Genomic DNA, 22,633 nt, shown 5'->3' on the forward strand with positions numbered 1-22,633 from the left:
TTCTATTGTATGAGGGGAAGGATTGTGGAGAAGGGCTGCTCCAACTATAGTCCATCCAAATGCAACCAGAGGGAGTCCTAAGAATCCCCCCCTCTGAGGCCTCCCAGGGAAAGAAATGATATGGTTTCTATGCAAGGAGGACCACACTGCAACATTGGACCTTTTACTGTAATTTAAGAACTGTCCGGTAGCAACAGTACAAGGCACAGTGCCTCCCAGTCCTGGTCTGCTTTGGCAGCAAGACTCTGAGTCAGACTCATTTTTGTATATCACATAAAGCAGTGCAGAACTCTCCTACTTAGGCTCCCATGGTCCATAGCTACCTACTTAATCATTTCATTCCCTTTTAAAGGTCTCGCTTGCTTTGCAATACTCAAGCTCAGTCTCTGCTTCTGTAACACTGATCGACCCCGGTCGTCAGCAGGCAGGATTGAACCTGGGACCTCTGAAGCTTAGTGAATGAGCCTTTACCTCATGAACTAAAAGCCAACTCGCTGTTAGCTAGGGCTGTAGAGCAGACTCATTTTCTCTAAGTGGTCTCGATGCCACTAGATGGGACAGAACACCACACCCAGGAGGTGTGTGGGTTATACTACTTTGCTGTTTGTATAGTTATTTACAGCTGTGCAAAGTAATGGGAATGGTAGTATTTTACACTTACTTTGCATAAGTGTTGTTTAACCACAAGGAGCAATGCACGGGAGATATGGTGGATTTTAAACCTGAAGTAAGTTTATGGTATTCGGTATCTAAAAATTCAGTTTGCATATTTTATTAGTTTGTAACATTTCACTAGCTGTTCTTAGCTTATTAGTCAGGTTGTAGAAACAAAAGTGGCTGGGTGCTTGCAGGCGTAACTGTTTAAATGTAGTGTAGCCACAGACGCATGGAGAGTGTTCTTGCATAATAAATTAGGTTTGGGAGAAGAAAAAGTGAAATGCAGCTGATAACTGTGGTAATTTGTTTATCTGTGTTTCCTCCACAATGTAGTGTGCTGTGCACTTAAATCATATTAAAAATATAGTTCTTGTGCCAAGGAGTGTAGAGTCCAGACAGGCAACATGCGAATGGAGGGAACATAGAGCAGGAATGAGCATGGTCCTATAGTTCTGCCTTTAAAATAAACTGTGTGTCTGTGTTTTAAGAGAGCATTGTACAGTCCTCTGAACCGGGTGGAGCTATGTTCTGATTTTTTTTTTATTTGAAGGGGTGCTGAAATAAAGGCATATTCATGTGCAGACAGTAATGTAGAGAAGAAATTAAACTACTATGCCCAGTGTTATGATATGGAGGAACATTTTTGTGGTTCCTTTCTTAAGTCTTGAAAATTAAAGTTTGATTTTTTTCCCCCTCTAGACAAGATTGTGTGTGTCCATGACATGAATAGTGGTTTTGTTGAAGAATTCTTCATAGCAGTTTTTTAGAATTTTTTTTTAATAAAAGAGGATTCTAATTCTCTTGGGAATGAATGTGTGATAATTGAACATCTGAGTTCACTGAATTTGTGTGTGTGAGTGATTTTAAAAAACTGAAGCCCGCCTGAATGTATACCAACAGTTGGGTAATGTTTTCATTGCAATTATTGTTCCAGTCAGTAAGGAACATCCTTAAATGCCATTACTAAATATTCTCAAGACAAGGCCTATTTAGAAAGGCAAGTCAAATCTATCTCTTTAGTCAGTCAGTGTGTTTGCCTAAACAGCTTCCATCCATTTCATTGTTTAACTTAATTATATTTCCATTTACGGTTTTTCTGAAAAGAGAGCTGTATTATTGCATATCATGTCTTTTCACTATGGGCAATTCATTTTGAGGTGTTATCAAATAACATTTTGTTGCTTCCACAAGTATTTGTCCTTTCTATGGCAATCACAGATATTTTAGTAGTTAATTAAGTCTTATAGATAATAGTCACTTGCCTTGAGTAGTCAAAATAACACTCAGTGGCGCTATATTTGAGCAAACTGCTAAAGGTTTTGCCTCAGGATGAAAAGCAATGAGAATCAATATAGTGAGTGTATTTTTAGGGATTATTGATTGATTGATGTGTTCTAGGCTTAACTTCAAGTACCAGCATGCCCCACAGCTGACTAAGATGAAGTCGCCAGTTACTGATAACTGTAGGCCATTACCTATGTAGTATTTCATAAGCTCGGAGATTAGATGAACACTTTTTAAAACAATTTTTTAGATAAAGAAGTTGTGTACGTGGTAGTTATAATGTGGTAGTAACGCCTACCAAATCCTAGTAAAGTGCCTCTCGTTTTCCCCACTTGCAGTGCGGCTGCCAGCCATTGCTGTGAGAATTGGAGACGACATTGATTTGGTTCAGTGCTGCACATTATTCCTGTAGGGATCTGTTTGGTACACTGAGGCATTAATGGCTTATCTCCCTTCCTCGAAAGGCAGCTCCACAGAAGGTGGTCGCCATGTTAAGCTGTGCTTCTGTCAGCAAGCTGAGAGCTGTGTCTCTGACACAACTCTCAATTGCTAGCAGGTTTCTCTCATTGCACCTCATTTGCATCTGGGACATCAATTAGCATGTTTGTTGAGGCTAATTGAATGAAACTCAATCATAGCTCTTAATTGCTTGACTATGTGAAAAGAAATCACATTAATGCAGCTAATTAAGTGTATGGCAATAGATGCAACATAATTAGGAGTGAGATGTGAAAAACAAGCGATGGCAAAGGTGTAAGAGCAGGAGTGGGGGGGGGGGATTCAGGCACTCCGTTATCTTGTTATTGACGCATTTGGGGAGGGTTCCCTTTGCTCTGGTGCTTGTTTTTTTCACAATGCTGAATGATGAACATGGACAACTTGAGAAGAAAAATGCAAATGGATTTGCAATTACTAGTTTTTCAAGCTGTTGAGGGGCAGAAGATGGCACTTCTGGGGTGGCCCGCTGTTGAGTAGGCTCTAGGGACTTGTTAAGTGCTGTTTAAAAGTACTTGGCTTTGAATTACCCTCAGGCCTTGTTAAAGGGTTTTTTCCCCTTTTTTCTCAGATCAGCATTTTCTACAACTAACATCTAGGGGAGTTACATCTGTAACATTTGCATATCAAAATCAGACTTGCTCTCTTCTCTTTAACACAGCATATTCCAGATGACAGCGAGACCCTCATCTGTTCTAATCTGATCAAACCATACATCACACTTCTGAACATGCTGCATTATTTTGTAGTTGTATCTTTAATTTCTCAAGTACAGATCTAAGATGGGTGGATGCAGGGCTAGGAGCGACTCCCTCTGCGGGGAAGTATACAGGATTATTGTTAAGCACCCAGCACAGAATGAAAGGGTCTTTGTCATGTGTATTCAATACATCCATAGAAAACAATAATGTAAACTGTCATTTAGTGCTATGGAGCTTCTGTTTTGTTTGGGCACCTTTGTTTAATAGTAAAATAATAGTTACAGTATATTTATTCCCTGCTTCCCAACATTCATTTACCCTTTCTTCAGTAAGTTTATACCTCACTTTCAAACCTGATTCCTTCTCTATTTAAGGCAACTTAATCTATGCCTGAGACATTTCCAAAACTGAGGGTTAAAGGTGATTTGTTTACACTCTCCAGTTCCAGAATTTGTGGAGAAGACTTTAAACTTCTCCATTAGCAGAATTTCAATGGAATACATCAGTTATTGTATGTTAAATAAAATGTGTCTATTAAAAGAGTGCATGCTGAGGTTTAGTCACTCTCTGATTAGCCTCATTTTAGAGCCCATAAGCAATAAATGCTCAATTACGTTCCTCTTATTGTATTTTAATTTGTGAAGAATTGGCTTTGAACAAGAAAGTTAGACTAAGTTGATGCTTTATAAGGGGAGCTATTCTTTTCATCTTGTACTGTATCCAGAAACTAGTGAAGGGACTTTTTTTTTTAATTTTTGGCTACCCCTCTGATACTTAATTTTCGGTGTCACTCTGCACTCTAATACCTCCAGTGAACTGTTCCAATTCCCCTTTTATACCATGTAGATAATCACTGCATTTGCAAACAACCTGAAGAAAGCGGATATAATTTTTTTATCAAATTGGATAAGTCTGCCAGAAAATAAGTATTGCCCCACTAGCAGAGTTCAGCATGTTTTAAACAGAATGTGTATTTCATATTGTAAAATGTGTATTGCAGTGTCAAAGGTGAAGTGGTGTTTATGGAAAAGAAATAATCTACCAAATTGTAGCCATATAAGAGTTGCAGTGATTTGGACCTATAACAGGCCTACATGCCAAACTATTTTAATCCTTCTGCCTTTAATTCAGCCTTCCTCATCCCAACATTATGGAATTGTGTCAGTTACCTAATGGGAAACAGCCCTGAAGAGAACATCGTCATTATCACAAAAATAAATGTTAGCCTGGCAACTAAGAATTTTAAAAAAGAGAACGCTATAGGATAGTTTCAACCCATTTTACTTGCATAGTTACCTATGTAATTGAACTCAGAAATATGCAACTCTGGTTTTTGTACATGCCATTTTGTACCACTAGCATACTAACCACTTAATTTTTGGCCCTATTCTTGAAATATCTGGTAGCTCCAGATGTAGTAGCTATTAATCTGGCTAAGTCTACATGACAATACTATTACACTGGTCACCCCACATACTTTTAGAGAATTCTGTAAAAGAATTCTCTTTGGAGAACAGATGCAAAGGCCCCTGTATGGGTATAAAGAAGAGGAGTGTAATTGCTGTGCTGTGGAATCCTGGTAAACAGGTGGTTGTTTCTATTCAAGCCACTAACCAACCTCTTTCTGCATTAGGATCTGTCCTCTTGGTGCATTTATGTGTTTGATAAACAAGAATTATGAAAAGCTTTGCCCACTTTTAGTCTCCACTTCTTAATATACTATTCTAACTTCTAGGTTTCTTGTACCTTTTTAATTGTTTCTTATTGGTTTGTTTCTCTGCAGGACTATATGCAGAACGTTCATGGAAAAGAAATCGACCTTTTGAGAACTACTGTGAAAGTGCCAGGAAAGAGGCCACCTCGAGCGACATCAGCTTGTGCACCCATCTCCAGTCCCAAAACCAATGGCATGTCCAAAGACATGAGCAGTTTACACATCTCTCCTAATTCAGGTAAGAGAATAGCATGTTGAGCAAAACAAAAGGATTTATGTTCTCTTCCAGTCAAATACGTTAGTGTGTGTGAGTGCATGTGTATGTTCAGACATACATACCACCTATGTGGGAAAGATGGCTATGAAATAAATTACAAATTCATGTGACAAATGACATCCATGACTCTTAAACTTTCCATCTGTCTACTAATCCATTTCCCACAAAAGATCTCAAACCTCTGAGCGTCTTTAAGCTGCTACCTTTTTATTTATTTAAAAGTGCTTAGCCAGTGAAATATTTCCTTATTTCCCTTCTAAATTACATAAAGGCTCACAATGAGAAATATTCAGTCCTGTCCCAGTGCGAAGTTGCATCCCTGCTGGGCTAGAAACAGGAGATTTATGCCATTGGGAAAGGGTGCGTCCAACTTGCCAGTGGGATTCACAGCACCCGTGTCTAACTTCTGTCTCTTCCCTTTCCATGTTATTGTCAGCTGTTGGAAGCTGGGTCAGAAGAGGAACATCTTCATTTGCAGAATCTTCCCATACGCGATGCTACAGAAAGTGAGAGAGCAGCTTCCTTTTTAAAATGTCCCATGCTCCTCCCAACCAGCAGCAGGAAACAGCTGGTATGGGTGTGTGCTTCATTTCTTAGAGAACATAAGAATGGCCATACCAAGGATCTATCTAGCCCAGTATCCTGTCTTCCGACAGTGGCCAGTGCCAGATGCTTCAGAGGGAAGGAACAGAACAGGGCAATTTTTGAGTGATCCATCCCCTGTCATCCAGTCCAAGATTCAGGCAGTGGGACGTTTAGGAGCACCCAGACAATGGGATTGTGTCCCTGACCATCTTCGCTAGTAGCCCTGGATGGACCTCTCCTCCATTAACTTATCTAATTCTTTTTTGAACCCAGCTATAGTTTTGGCCTTCATAACATCTCCAACAATGAGTACTACAGATTGACTGACTGTACATTGTGTGAAGTATTTCCTTATGTTTGTTTTAAACCTGCTCCCTATTGACTTCATTTGGGTGAACCATGTTTTTTGCATTATGTGAAGGGATAAATAACACTTCCCTGTTCATGTTCTCCTTGCCATTCCTGAATTTATAAACCTCATTCATATTCCCCCCTTCATAATCTCTTTTCTAAGATGAACCAGTCAGTCTTTTTAATCTGTCCTCGTATGGAAGTTGTTCCATACCCCTAATAATTTTTTTTGTCCTTTTGTGTACTATTTCCAATTCGAATACACCTCTACCCTGATATAACGCTGTCCTTGGGGAGCCAAAAAATCTTATTGGGTTATAGGTGAAACCGCGTTATATCAAACTTGCTTTGATCCACCAGAGTGTGCAGCCCCACCCCACCAGAGTGCTGCTTTACCATGTTCTATCGGGTCGCATTATATTGGGGTAGAGGTGTATATCTTTTTGGAGATGGGGCAACCAGAACTGCACGCAGTGTTACATAGGAACATAGGAATAACCATACTGGGTCAGACCAAAGGTCCATCTAGCCCAGTATCCTGTTTTCTAACAGTGCCCAATGCCAGGTGCCACCGAGGGAATGAACAAAACAGGTTGTCATCAAGTGATCCATCCCATCGCCCATTCCCAGCTTCCGGTAAACAGAGGCTAGGGACACCATCCCTGCCCATCCTGGCTGATAGCCATTGATGGATCTATATGCCGTGAATTTATCTAGTTCTTTTTTGAACCCTGTTATAGCCTTGGCCTTCACAACATCCTCTGGCAAAGAGTTCCACAGGTTGACTGTGCGTTGTGTGAAAAAATACTTCTTTTTGTGTGTTTTAAACCTGTTTCCTATTAATTTCATTTGGTGACCCCTAGTTCTTGTGTTATGAGAAGGAATAAATAACACTTCCTTCTTTGCTTTCTCCACGCCAGTCATGATTCTATAGACCTCTGTCATATCCCGCCTTAGTTGTCTCTGTTTTCCAGCTGAGAAGTCCCAGTTTTATTAATTTCTCCTCATACGGAAGCCGTTACATACCCCTAATCATTTTTGTTTCCCTTTTCTGAACCTTTTCCAATATATCTTTGTTGAGATGTGGCGCCCACATCTGCACACAGTATTCAGAATGTGGGCGTACCATGTATTTATATAGGGGCATTATGATATTTTCAGTCTTTCCTGATGGTTCCTTACATTCTGTTAGCTTTTTTGATTGCCGCTGCACATTGAGAGAGTGTTTTCAGAGAACTTTCAACAATGGTGCAAGATCTTTTTTTTTTTTTTTTTCGAGTAGTAACAGATAATTTAGACCCCGTCATTCTGTAGTTATAGTTGAGATTGTGTTTTCCAATGTGCATTATTTTGAACTTATCAACACAGAATTTCATCTGCCATTTTGTTGCCCAGTCACCCAGTTTTGTGAGATCCCTTTGTAACTCTTTGGAGTCTGATTTGGACTTCATTATCTTGAGTAATTTTGTATCATCTGCAAACTTTGCCACCTCACTGTTTATCACTTTTTCCAGATCATTTATGAATGTGTTGAACTTGTATTGATCCCAGTACGGATCCTTGAGGGACCCCGTTATTTTAACTTCTCCACTGTGAAAAACTGACCATTTATTCTTACCCTTTGTTTCCTATCTTTTAACCAGTTACTGATCCGTGAGAACCTTCCTTCTTACCCTGTAACTACTTACTTTGCTTAAGAGCCTTTGGATGAGGGACCTTAAGAACATAAGAACGGCCATACTGGGTCAGACCAATGGTTGATCTGGCCCAGTATCCTGTCTCTGACAGTGGCTAGTGCCAGATGCTTTGGGGGGATGAACAGAACAGGGCAATTTTTGAGTGATCCATCCCCTGTTGACGAGTCCCAGCATCTGGCAGTCAGAGGCTTAAGGACTCCCAGAGCATGGAGTCAAAGGCTTTCTGAAAGGCCAAGTACGGTGTATGCAGGGGATCACCCTTGTACCCATGTTTGTTGACACACTCAAAGAATTGTAATAAACTGGTAAATCATAATACCCTTTACAAAAGCCGTGTTTACTCTTCCCCAACAAATCGTATTCTTCTAGATGTCTTATAAGTCTCTTCTTTTCTATAGTTAAAACCAGTTCGTTGGTATTGAAGTTAGGCTTGCCAGCCTGTAATTGCCAAGATTGTTTCTGGAACCTTTTTAAAAAATCAGTATTACATTAGTTATACGCCAATCATCTGGTTCAGAGGCTTGTTTAAGCAGTAGCTTATATATCATAGTTAGTAGTTCTGCAATTTCATGTGTGAGTTCCTTCACAATTCTTGGGTGATACCATCTGATTCTGCTGACTTATTACTGTTTAATTGATCAATTTCTTCCAAAATCTCCTCTATTTACACCTTAAATTTGTCATCTAAGAAGAATGGCTTAGGTGTGGAAATCTCCCTCATATCATCTGCGGTGAAGACTTGATGCAAAGAATTAATTTAGCTTCTCCACAATGGCCTGGTCTTCCTTAAGTGTTTCTTTAGCACCTCAATCGTCCAGTGGCCCCATTAGTAGTTTGGCAGGCTTGTGTCTGTACTAAAAAAAAACGTCACTGCTGTTGCTGATCAGACACCTCTTTACTTAGTCACCCAAACAGCCAATTTATCAGAACACTGCTGATCACTGGGAGGGTTTTTCCCCTTTATTACTCAGTTAACCATCAAATTTGATATTTGTGACCTTGAATGTAGTTAGCATAACACGTTTTTCACTCACGTTTGAAGGGAGTGGATGGATTGTTGCTGTTTACATTTAAAAAATGTAAATAAACCCTTTAAGTATTTGACATTTTTTTAAATGTATGAGGCAGTGAAGTTACTTAGTAAGCAAAAGAGGCTTTATTGTCCTGATGTGAGTGTCTTTGCGAGGCAGTTATACTGTTTTGGCGTCCTCTTGAACCAGCTAGAGTGAGGTATATATCCAGGTCATTCTGTATAGACATCAGTCCTTGCAAAGCATATGCTGTCCTCCAGTGCGTGATGTAGGAGGAGAGCCGGACTGCCGCAAACCCTTATTAATAGGATTGTGGAAAGGTTCACACTGAGAGGTGCAGGTGCATATGGCATCTTTCCCATTGTCCAGCTTGGCCTATCATTGCAATATTAGCTCTGTGCTTATCGTCACTCACCGGAGCAGAGCAGGGCCAGACTACAATTAAATGCCAAATGGGGAGTGGCGTTGAGGGAACAGTTCCTCAGCACAGCTTATTCCTGTCTCAGGGCAGCAGAATTTCTAGTGCCGTTTCACTGCTGCCCTTTAACAGACATGGGGGTGGGTGAGTAGAGTGGGGATGTTATAGTTAGACTGGCCAGCCAATTGGCAGCATGACAAAATCAACAGCTCTCCTCTTGGGAGCCAAGATCTGTAGGACAAGGTTCTTATTCCTGTGTCATCCTTTGTAGGGAATTAGCAGCTCTGCCCTCCTACCATTCACTGGTGCTATTCTCACAAGACGGTTGAGGAGAGTATCAGCCCAACAAAGGTTACAAACCTCTAGAAATATGCTTTCAGCTTTCTCCATGAGACTCCCATGACCTGGAACTAACAAGCTGCTTCTCACTTCCCGCAGAGCAGGTGGATGGATTGCTCTAGTACTGAAAGTTTGGTGCCAACATTGCCCCCTCTCAGGAGTTGCTTGCCCAGCACTTAGGAATGATCCTTCTGTCCAGCAGAACTTGAACTGTCCATTCCATGGGCAGAGCAGATAGAAAGGCCAGAAGAAAGCAAATTGTAGTGAGAGTCTGAAATGGAGGAGATTCTCTTTCTCATGCTGCCAGCTACATCCTCCACATGCCAGGGTGGGTAATTAAACAAGACCTACCTCTCCTAGGGCAGGCTTCTCAACATTCAGAGGATCCTTAGGGTGGTTCTACACCATAAACCTTGTCTTTCTACCAGGGCTGGCACCCAGGTATGGTTGGTGCCATCGTTGCCAGAGCCCTCTTCATGGCTTACTAGGACAGCTATTAATATTGAGTGGCTGAGGTCTCCCCTGCACCTAGCAAAACTGAGTGAGTTGGGTGCAGTGAGGAATGAAAGGGAACCGAATGGTCAGACCACTCTCACTTCTTCTCCTGTCCTGCTTTGAAGGTTATGCCCCATAGTGGTTTCCATCACTCAATTCTTGCAGCCATTCTTTAGCCTGTGTGTGTCTTAGACAAGCAACTCTTTGATTTCCTTGGCTTGGGGACTGCTTCATGTGGATCCCTGATTATTATTTTTTTTTATATAAACTGATTGCAGAATTGTCAGTTTGTATGATAACAGAGCAAAGAAGATGGTATATATTAAAGGATAGCAGAGCTCTGCTATCCTTTAAGTATGTTATTTTTTGTGCTGTCTGTTCCACGATCCCTTAGCCGTAGCATGGTAGTGGTCTCTTTCAACAGAACTTCCCAAAAGTGGGAAGTACATAATTTGTTAACCATCTGACTCTGTGCCCAAGGATGCCTTCCTTAGGATTCCATCGAGAGAACAAAGACAATGTCAAGTGTTGAGAGAGTTGCTGCATCCTAATCCCTATCAAGGGTGATATAATTTCCATAGTTGAAGAGGGAGCTACAAGAGTCTTCCGTGAGAGCACTCTTTCTTACTTTTTAAGCTCAGTTTGGTTCAAGAGAGAAGAATCTGGCTAAAAATGTGAAACCGAGAGCAAAAAGATCCTCCAGAGGGACTTCTCCCTCTTCCTTTAGAGAGACCTTTTTTCCAGCTCTGTAAATCTGACTGCTTCTGGGGGCTTTTTGAAGCCTTTGTTTTAAGGTTCCTGAATCATCAGAGTCACAGAAGAGACCTTCTGAACATCCACAAGTGTCTATTTGAGCGTCCTGGAAAGATTATGGGGATTCTGAGGAGTTGGTGCCAGGTAATGAAAGGTGAATGAGCGCCAACTGTCTCAGGATGTATATAGAAGAGGAGTTGATGGGACCAGTGTCATCCTAATAGGCCCACAGGTGTGGATTCTCTCGACTGGTGTAAATATCAGCCTCTTGTCCATGGATGTAACCTCTCTGCAGAAACATACAGGACCCAGTGTTACCAGTACCCTGTCAGGTTCAAACTGATGGGCTGGAACTTAAGAGAACAAATATTTTGGTTATGCTAAACAGTTAGTTGATGTCTTCCTACAATCTAGAAAGACACTACATCCAAGGTCAAGTGGCATTTCTAACACATTTTCAAATACTAGAGTGCTAAAATCTGTCCAAAATCAGCAATAGTTGAAACTTGCCTTAATTTTCTTTGTGATGATTTGATGAAGGTCTGACCCTCAGCATCTCTCTTACAGATGCATCTAACTACCTTAGTCACCTTTGATTTATATATGGGGGGAAACATCTCAAGCTGCTTATTCTGACATTGCCAGGTTCTCCAAGGCAGTGGTAAAACTGTGTCCTCTAGTCATACTCCTGTAGCCAGCTGGAAGATGAGCTATTCTTTGAACCAGTAACTGACTTAATAGTTTTTTATTGTCTCAAGTTTTACTCAGTTGTTTCTTTTTACCATTTTTTAAATCAAGACATCACACGTCCTTTTCAGTGGTTTAGCATTGGCCTGCTAAACCCAGGTTTGAGTTCAATCCTTGAGGGGGCCATTTGGGGATTTAACTGGGGATGGTCCTGCTTTGAGCAGGGGGTTGGACTAGATGACCTCCTGAGGTCCCTTCCAACCCTGATATTCTATGGTTCTGTGATCACCAGTATGTCTGTCAGGCTATTAAATTACCTGGACAGAACAAAGACTGTCAGAGAAAGAGAATTCATTTATTTCTTCCCTGGGCAAAAATTATGGTTTCAGAGCTTTAAAATCAACCATCTCTTGCTTGGTCTCAGCTGCAATTATTGAATAAAAACAAGATAGCATTAAAAACAAATAAAAAAGAAATGGTACCTGCTTGGGCTGGTTGTACAGGCTGTGAAATGTATAGCAGAGTTCCATTCTCATCATATTTTAGCATTCAGCTCAGATACAATTGAGAGGGTATATAACAAGCGAAGGCTTTAAATAATACTATGGAAATGTTAGCATTTTAGAAGATTACATCACAGTCAATAAATTGGTTTGCTCTTCTGACCCTCATAATGGTGAAGGATGCTGGAAACGTTCTTCACACAGATAGAGGATCACAGCTTCAATTCAACTAAAGACGAAATATAGACAGGTGCAGTTCAACTCCCATGCACAGCAGATAAGGGTCCAAAATCTGTACATATTTAAATTATACAATTGAATGTATGTTTTGGTTGGTCTTTATATATATTGTGCTGAAAATATTTTTTTCGAAAGCTTCCTCACTATGACATCTTGCACATGAGTATAAAGTGACTGCAAAGAGAAAATGCACATAAATATGTTTGAAGTACAGGAAACTTATATGCAGTATATTTTTCTCTAATTTCAGGTATGGTATTTCACATTTGAAGACCTATTGAAAAACTAGTAGTGGTGGGGAGGTTTCAGTACTTTGTACAATACAGTAATGACAGATTGAAAATGCTTCTGTTTCTGCATTGGAAAAAGTTACTGAAAAACAGTGCTAGTGTGTAGCTGATAAGAGTTGGAGAGATGGGATGTGAATTAGCCAAAGAAAATATTTTTCTGAGGAGGGATGAAAGGGGAAATTTCATGGCCTGCTGTAGAAAAGTGCAAAATATTTGTCACACAACTGAAAACATTTGTAATTTGACCTTCATTGTGTTCATTGTGCTTTCACAGAAAAGCAGGGTTTTTCCCACAGGTTTAACTAAATCTGTGTATAAAAATTGTAATGTAGTTGCCTTCAGTTTGAGTGTAGTTAGCTGAGTGATGTCACCTGCTATTGTTCCCCGACTGGGTGAGTCTATTCTGTGTGCTCAGGAAGGCTCAGCAGATACTATTTTCACTCTTGGGTATTTCTAAGACAAATGGTATGTAACCATTACAGTAATATTTAAACTGCATTTCTTTGAGGGAGAGACTACAGCTAAAAAGTTAGACAGAAAATAATTATATTTTCCCCAGTTTTTTAGAATCAATAGTAATTACACAGTCCAGCCTGGAAATGAATTCTTGTCAAAAGTATATTTGGGGACTAAGTTCCTGTTAAAATTTTTGAGATGCCATTAGCTACATAGATTTTGAATATTATTTATGGTTTTAACACAGAAACATAGGTAGCCCTCTGAGAAAGTGGGAAGGTCTGCACTCCCTTTGCTGTTGCCTTATTTAATCCCCCCATTTTATACAGGCAAGGAACTGTTGCATTTTCCCAGGTTTGATATTACCATATGTTTGTTTATTGCTTCAGAGTTCACCGTTTCCTAAGAGGAGCAGTTCTCTATGGGGTTTTTTATGCTTGTCATTGTAGACCTAATGTCTTTGGTGCATGATAGAGCTCCTCATACCAAAAAAAGCACGCCTGGCTGGCTTTCAGTCTTATGTGACATAACTACATACTTTAAAAAAAAAAAAACACGTTAAAAGAACATGAAGATTGCAATGTCTAATACCCATTTAGAAAATGTGAGATTTATGATTGCTGTCCAACTTTTAAGTCAGCTTCTTTGCACTTATGCATTGTGATTAGTCTTGGGCAACATCTCATAGGAAGTCTAATGGAACCCAGCAGTTCTATGTGGTATCATCAACACAGGAGAACATACCTTCTTATTTAACAATTGTGTGTGTCTTATTTAGTGTCTCTCCTGTGTGCTGCATAAGGGATCCTGTAAAACACATGATGTCAAGTATCAAAGGGGTAGCTGTGTTAGTCTGGATCTGTAAAAGCAGCATAGTGTCCTGTGGCACCTTTTAGACTAACAGACGTTTTGGAGCATGAGGTTTCGTGGGTGAATACCCACTTCGTCGGATGCATGTAGTGGAAATTTCCAGGGGCAGGTATATATAAGCAAGCAAGAAGCAGGCTAGAGATAACAAGGTTAGTTCAATCAGGGAGGATGTGGCCCTCTTCTAGCAGCTGAGTTGTGAAAACCAAGGGAGGAGAAACTGGTTTTGTAGTTGGCAAGCCAATCACAGTCTTTGCTTAATCCTGAGCTGATGGTGTCAAACTTGCAGATGAACTGAAGCTTAGCAGTTTCTCTTTGAAGTCTGGTCCTGAAGTTTTTTGCTGCAAGATGGCTACCTTAAGATCTGCTATTATGTGGCCAGGGAGGCTGAAGTGTGCTCCTACAGATTTTTGTATATTGCCATTCCTAATATCTGAAAGAGAAACTGCTGAGCTTCAGTTCATCTGCAAATTTGACACCATCAGCTCAGAATTAAACAAAGACTGTGAATGGCTTGCCAACTACAAAATCGGTTTCTCCTCCCTTGGTTTTCACACCTCAGCTGCTAGAAGAGGGCCTCATCCTCCTTGATTGAACTAACCTCGTTATCTCTAGCCTGCTTCTTGCTTGCATATATATATACCTGCCCCTGGAAATTTCCACTACATGCATCTGACAAAGTGGGTATTCACCCACGAAAGCTCATGCTCCAAAACATCTGTTAGTTTACAAGGTGCCACAGGACTCTTTGCTGCTTTTGTAAAACACATGATAATATAAATCAACCTGTAACATAATGCATTTCCACAAGAGGGCAGAATTAAAATTGCACCTTAATTTTGGGGTTTTCTGACCCTTGAGTGCTTGATTTTGCAACCTTAACATTCTTTTAACATTTTTAGTATGAACTGTCTTGGGGTTTTTTAAGCTGACTGGAAAAAAAGAACCATAGTGCCCCCTACATGGGCCATTTGCATTTTAATCCAGGACCATAATATGCACATCACAGACCTCTACTGCTCAATCTAAAGGAGTAAACGACAACAGTAATAGGCTGTTTGTCTTCTGTGAGAAGAGGCCACTAGAGGGGAATGCCACATATGTTTTGCTTGTGCCTTATACAGCTGTTGCTAGAAGCAGAAAAATTTGGGAATCTGGAATCCTAAGTTCTATTTTGGGCTCTTTAGGGAGTGAAGCGTCATCTGTCAATGTAGTAGGAAGAGAGTCTGAGGCATAAGTCCTTGTGTCAGAGGCCTGGTATGAGGCAGGACCTACTCACAGAATCTGACAAGAACAGGGCTAATATTGCAAAAATACACATTCCTAAGAAGTGCTAGTCACAGAGTACTCACGCAAACACATCCTGATATCAAGTGGTACCAGAACATCCCAATATCAAGGACGGTACAGAAACTTTCTCCCTGGATAACAGGAATGCACTCACTCACTCCTAAAAGATAAGGTCAGGATGACAGTAGGTAATAAAGGTGTTTTGATCTAACCAACATGTACAAGGTGATGGGTAATAACTAGCCATGTCAAGGGGCAGAAACTAACTATATCAGAGGGGCAGCATGTAACTGGTTTGTATCGGGGTGTAAAGAACTATCTATCTCAGAAGGAGTGTCTTTGTCTGACCTAGGGAGGAATGGAAAACCCTGCCATTCTCTGAGCTGGTCCATTGTTACAGGCATACGTATACTAGTGGTCCGGTAGAGTCTGCAGGATATTAGTACCGTGCTTCATTGACAATAAACCTGGCTGGGTGCCTTCATCCCTTAACTGATCTTGTAGTTATTGGGCGGTTCGCTTGAGGTCTGCTGTGCCAGCTGTCTGCGCAGGGCTAGGGCGACACACAAAGGGGACACACACATACAGAGCCAAATGTCTTATCAACATCTAACCACAGGTGGTTGCTGACAGCACAGCATATGGTTTTGGCTTATTAATTTTGAATAATATTGTTGCTACATCGGTAACACTGGATTTTCTTCAGAGCCATGCCAGAACTGACCTTGTGCTCTTTGAATTTCCTTGTTTGTAAAATGATGAGTGATACTTGCCTCCTTCCTAAGGAGGCAAAATCCCCCAGTAATTGTCGTGGGCTGTGCTTTTGCCTTCTGGGCCACAACCACCTTGCGGCCATTTACACCTACTTCAGTCATGAGACAGCTCTGCTGCAATACTTTAATGTTCAGCAATATGAGCTAAGAATGCTTAACCAGCACCTACCCTCGCTTTTCCAGAAGATTACCACTGGAACCCACATGCCTGCATGAATCATTATCCATGTATATGATAAGATAGAGATTGGGATGTGTGCTTCAAAGGTACCTCCGTTAATTGTGCTCCAAATACAGGGCATAGCACTCCTTCCATAACTGGTCACTCTCAGGATGTCATTAAATAGGTGCCATGCTCCCCATCACCACTGTTTTCTGTGATGGTGCTATAACAGCCCAGCTCTTTCCTGTCCTCTCACCTTCCATCTCAAAAGCCTCCCTGTACGTGTGCATCTGTTGCCCATGCAATCTCTCTCGTTCTTCACCTACCAAAACCCAGATGTATTTCAAAGATGTCTGCTACAGTATTTCTGCTTGCTTGAACATTCTAGTGGAAAAGGGCCTTACAGATTCTTTTTCCATGTCGCCAAAATTTTTAGCAGCAAAATTTCAGCATTTGAAATAGCAGGCCAAGAAAAGGGCAGGATATTTTTCATGAAATACCAGTGAAATGTTTTTGGCATTTCTGCATACTGCTACTACAAAATGACAAATGGAGTTCCGTATCAGTAATTATCCCTGTTGACATTTTATTTACTGCTGAGAGCAATGTCCCAGCTTTGTAAAAAATATATTCTTCAAATAGCATGACCAAGGACTACAGGATGGCTTTGCTACGGGTAGTCTTGTGGTAAAAAAGGAAGCAGGCTAATTGTGGTGAGGATGTAATGAGGCTCAGCAGTTACCTCATAATGTAAAATTTGTGAGCCAAACAGCACCCGGAAGTTTTCTTCAAACAAGATTTAGTGTTTTTCCACCTCGCCCCATCTTCTTGAGAACAAAGGTTTTGCCTTGCCTTGAGACATGTATCCCAGTTCCAGCAGAACTCTTTTGCTGGCTTTCCTTATTCCTGACTTTAAAGGCTTCACTAAGGGCACAGACGTAACTATCCATAATCTTTACTCCTGCCAGGTTGTTGTCACATCCCCAGCATCTAGGAGAGTAAGCCAGGAAAATAAATTAACATCCTTAAAACAAAATATCAAGTTCCCGTTCCCCCCTTACTTAGCTCTAATTTTAGAGGCTCTCCAACTTATTGAGGGAAAATAAATCCCTTAGTGAAGGTCTGAAATGAAAAATTCTAAGTACTATCAATCACTTCCTTTCCAGAACCAGTAAAACTGATAGCAGAAAAGCTTTCCCCACCTAACCTTGAATACATCTCTAACTAGGGCAGGTGAGTCACCTGTTGGAGGCAAAGAAAAATAACCATCTCCTTTCCCCTGTCTCTTCCTAACAAGTCCTAGGACCCTATCTGAAGACTTCTAAGGGCTTGTCTATATAGTGCATAGTCCGCACTAACGGGGTCTAAATTCTTGTGCGCACTAAGCTGCCAGTGTGGACTATGCTGGGCGTATTAAAGTTCCCTAGCACACATTAATATAGACCCGGTTCAAACAATATTACATTAATGCACTCTAGGGAACTTTTAGTGTACACCAGCAGGATCCACACAGGCCAGTTAGTATGTAACATAGCTAGCATGCCCTAGAATGTACACCCCTCTAGTGTAGTCTGATGCACTGTGTAGACAAACCCTAAGGTAAGAAGTAGGGGAAGGAGGTTCTGGGTTTTTTCATTGAAGTGCTATTTGTGGGAAGATCTCTTTAGAGGTTGAAGCTGTAGAAGGTTAGTTTGCTTGCAATGCCTGTGATCCAAACTGCAGGTTTTAATTGGGGAATTGTTTTTGCACAGACTTACCCACAGGTTGGCTACTTGCACACCAGGTTGAGCAGAGAGGAGGATAGTACAAATTCTCACTTCACTTAGCATTAGCAAGGCTCATTTCCTTCAGACCACACTTTTAAAAAGTTGTATTGCTGTCATGGCACCCCAAGTCCAAGTTGTAAACACAACATTTTATTTATTAAACTTTAAAGGTGAAGTGAAGTTCTGTTTAGCTTTTGTGACAGGCACAAAATAGACCAGCTTCACCATGCTGACCAGTCAGTGTGCCTCAAGCCTGACCTGGGACTACCTCTACAGGGGGTAATTTCCAGATCCCTTCAACTTCTGCTGTATCCAGCGATACTACCAAAAGAAGGGCCAATTCTAGGGTAGTATTACTAGATGTGGACATGTGTCCACCCGCTACATCAGCTGCTGAACGGCCCTCCTTCTATAGAAGTTGTTAGCACAACTCTCAGTGACTTCAAATGGAGCATACTCACAGGTCCAGTTTTCAGTTATCACTGACCTGGGTTAGATATGAGTTGGTGATCTGTGTGTCTAATGATTTGTGCCAGGAGCCATCCATTTTTTCTTACAAACAAACAAAACCACATCATAGTTAGAGCCGCTGATGTAGAAAGTTCACATCTAGAAAAGTTTACTGTACCAATAAATTGTGGAATGTTTAACACTAAGTTTGTTGAACACTATCATCTAACACTGTGTGACACTTTGGACATGTTGCAAAAATGTAAAGATGCTGTTCTCATAAATGTGAGTTTCTTATCTGTTAATAATCCTGATCATCTATCAAAGTTATGCAATGGCCATTAAGTAATCTTATTGTACACTGAAGTGCTTAGAATCAGATTAAGTTGTAATGAACTGCCTTCCAGACATTATTTAAAAAATGTTAAGTACAGAATTTATTTTTAAGTTAGACTAATATACTTTTAAAGTATCTAATATGACATCATTGCGTTCTAATAGTGATAGTTTTTCCTTACAACTAAAAGTTATTTCCTTTTAAACTGAAATGGAATATATAGGCTGGTCTGTGTCACAGCGTATAGTTTCCACAAAATATTTCATTACAGTAAACCTGAAGATTAGTGGCAATAGCCTCTAAAATGCATTGTGGTACTCATTTAAAAAAAAAAAAGCAGGAGACACGCACAAGGAAAGCATAATATAAAACCTAATAATACATGGATAAGGTCATTTATCTGTCTTAGATATGTATTGTTAAAATTCGGCCTGATCCAAAACTGACTGAAGTCAATGAGTCTTTTAATTGACTTTGGTTAACTAGTGCGTATGGCCCGTTTTAAATTGGAGGTATTGTGATCAGGCACTTGCACCAAAAGCCAGTAAGCACTGGCCAAGTAGTAAATATTCTCAGGATCAGTCCCTAAATTCTTTAATCTGTTCTGGATATAAATGATCAGCAATGAAAGTAAATGACCCAGAGTGCTGGAGTATTCTTCTAACACTGAATATTTTCATTTTAAAATATATTTTGATAGTTATATATTTGATATATTTTGATAGTGTTGGCTGGCAGGGGTGTAAAAAGTAGCAGGAAAGAATATTTTCTAAAGAAACACCTACTTTTTGTCTAAAATGACTCTTACACAGTGTGTAACACTTATAACGTGCTGTAAATGGGCATTATTTTAGCCTATTCCAGTACACTAGCCAGCATTATGCAGTTAACATGAACTGTTTTCTCTCCTTTCTTTCTCACTTGGATATATTATATGATTATACTGCAGACTGGAAACTCAGCAACTTGTAAGGATTTTTTTTCAAATTTTAACATTAATCACCAAAGTCTCTGTTTGCTTTGATTGGGTTTCTACAAAAGAGTCTCAGGTGGATCATTTTATTTCTGTTGCTAATTCAGTTGCAGATAGCCCAACAACACGGATCCATCCTACACATTAAAAAAATGGTCACTTTTGTCACTTTGCACACAAAAAAGAGTCAAGTCATAAATATCTTGGAGATTACCCTTTCATCGTGCTAGAGGGTCATCCCTCAAGGTCATTTTTTCAGTTCTTTTCATGACACTGTTTCCCCCTCGCCAGTACTAGAGAGAAATAAACCTACTTTTGCTTTCTATATTCTGTGCTTCATAGAAAAAGGAGGGAAATATCAGGGCTACTTGAGTAAATGTTTTGGGGTTTTGGTTTTAAAACAGCATGAAACACTTTTGTGTTCATTTACAAATTTCTTGTGTAGTTTTTAAGTGTGCAGGAAGTTTGAGTGGGTGGGATTCATTCTTCCTCCAGTTCACAAATGGGGCTGAAATCTAATAACAATTAGCAAGACAAACATTAGAAATATGTTCTGAACTTTCTTGGACCTGAATGTAGGTGCCAGAGAAGATGAGATAATTTACTGATGAGACTGCATTTGTTCCAAGCTGACTGATTTTTATGCCTCACTGTACTCTTGCACTGTATCCGGGATAAAATCACAGATTTGTCCAGTCTCATTGATGAGATCTTGACTATTACATATTGTAATATTAACCAGTTGGATGTTCGAACCATTGCAAAACTGCTAGCTCTTTTATTCCCCGAATGATTTTAAAATATTAAAGCCATCAAGGGGGTTGAAGCTGATTTATCAAAAGGAGGAAAAAATGCACAAATGTGTTTGGAGTACTGAAGTGCCGTTGACATCTAAAGTCCTAACCATGCTGTTTTCCTCCACACTCCAGCAATCAGGACATCCAGCAAACCCATAAAAAACCAAACTAATAGCATGAATATTCAGTGACCTAGAATACTAATTATTGTCATGAATATTAATGTGATCGGACTTGCTTTTTCCCCTTCTCTTTCTCTCTTGCTCTCTTTTTTTTCCACTCAGCCGGCTCTAAAGATGGGCCATAATGAGAGCATTTAAGAGAGAGAGCGCTCTCCGCCGTGACAGGAACTGGGGTAATAAGGAGAGCTTGATTAACGTGGTGCACTTGGGGGAGAGATGAGAGGATTCACGTGGTCCTGTTGTGGGGGAGGCAATGAGGCACCGGCGGCTGTGTTGCTGCTCCCTCAGATTAATGAGGCCTAAGAGTGCATTAGGAACAGTGACAAAGGTTTGATCTAATGGGCTCAGTCATTTTTCCTTTGAGTGACAGACGCACAGAAGTAATTGGCTGTGCAGAATGGCAGCTCATTGGCAGTACTTAAGGATACATTATCCCCGTTGTGTGGCCCGCAGAGGCTGTTTATCAAAACTGCTCACACTGCAGACATGCATTCACTGAGCTGCTGTTACAGTGATAATAGCTATGAAAAAAAAAAAGTAACATCAAAATCATAGCTATTGTCTTTTAGAAAGAAAGTTTCTCTGTTTTCGTTTAAAATGGTCTAGAAAATATTTTAATAATGATAATCTACTTTGTGCACCACACATGAGTATTTTTAGGCCCACGATTATGGGTGATAATTTGGTGAAGTGTATTTTACTGGTACAGGAAGTATGAAGTTAGTTTTTGTCCCATTTCTGAAGTCATATGTTAATTGTGTCCAATTTAGAGGTTATTTATCTAATGCACAGGTAATGCTTTTTTCCAGTTTAGTAGTTATTAAACAACTTCCATAAGTCTTCGCAGAGATCCCAAAGCACTTTACATACTATGGCCCCAACCTGCAGATATTTCCACATGTCCTTAACTTTACACATGGGAATTGTACTCTCTTTGAATTTACTGGTGTAACATTATTGAATTCAATGGGACTACTCCCATGCATAGTGTAAAGCACGTATATAACTGTTGGTGTGATTTGGGCCCAGATACTTAACACACACAAATCACTTCACAAAGAATGTAGCATACCCACCTCCAGGATGTTACAGCATACAGTAATAGTCAACAGAATTTGCTCAGAAAATGAATTGCAAAGGGAATATAATATGAGCAAACTGGATTTTGGTCAGGATGGTTTAACTAGAAATGTCCTTACTTTTCAAAAAGTGCCATGGGATCTTGAACAAAATCAGTTGGACACGGTTGTGGTTTAATTTGTGACCGAGAGTGGTACATGTGAAAACATAATGTCCCTAATCATATTTGGAGTTGAAAGAAAAGCGTGCCCTCCTATTGAATCATTAATACCACTTCCTTGCAGCACTAGAGTATTTTCTTGGAGTCCTCCCATACATTCATTAAACTTGACTCTACTTAGCTTGTGTCTACCAGTGAGATCCCAGCCTGAGGTTGTAGGGCTTCAGGGTTTATTACTGTATTGGAGTGATTACTGACTTTGAAAGAAAACTATTGAAATCGCACAAAGTAATTCACTTAAGAAAACGGCATTAGACAAATATACCAAACAAAGCTCTTGGAGGATTATTGAAAATGAGTTCTGGGAATTTTGGTGGGGGAATTGGGGGATTATTTCGGCCCCCAGTAAGGTCCAGGAGAAAAACAGGGCTGCCATGTTGTAGGCTGGTATTGCAGCTGGGTCCAAATGGAATTCATAGCAAGAAGACAAGTAAAGAAAACATGTTCTTTTGCCTTTCTCCATTAATAATCCCTGCCAATAACCTATCTGGCTCTAGTCCCTGCTCCTGCTGCTCATGGTGCCTAACTGACAATGCTCCTTACAATAGATAGTTTTTCTTCCCTCCACCCCCGATTCTGAATGGGTTTGTGGAGACGCTGTCCAGTTAGTAAGAAGTAGTGGTGCATCTTGATTTCAGCACTGGGCACAAATTCTGCCCTTGGGCCAGCAGGGAAAGGGAAGAAGCACCTTCTCTGAGAGAGTTATGATGGGATCCTAGGTGACATGCTGTCACATTCCTGAGAGATGTTTCCAATCGCTGT

The 22,633-nt window shown here is 40.3% G+C and overlaps 1 protein-coding gene across 1 annotated transcript in view; it reads left to right on the forward strand.

The window, feature by feature from the left end:
* The window catches only part of AGAP1 (ArfGAP with GTPase domain, ankyrin repeat and PH domain 1), a 672,695-nt gene that overhangs the window by 459,043 nt on the left and 191,019 nt on the right, over window positions 1-22,633 (forward strand). Inside the window, exon 9 of the mRNA XM_050915972.1 lies at window positions 4,921-5,089. Coding sequence (XP_050771929.1) covers window positions 4,921-5,089 — 169 coding nt within the window. The remainder of the gene's footprint in view (window positions 1-4,920; window positions 5,090-22,633) is intronic.

Source organism: Gopherus flavomarginatus, chromosome 10 (assembly GCF_025201925.1).
Source record: "Gopherus flavomarginatus isolate rGopFla2 chromosome 10, rGopFla2.mat.asm, whole genome shotgun sequence".
Lineage (NCBI taxonomy): Eukaryota > Metazoa > Chordata > Testudines > Testudinidae > Gopherus > Gopherus flavomarginatus.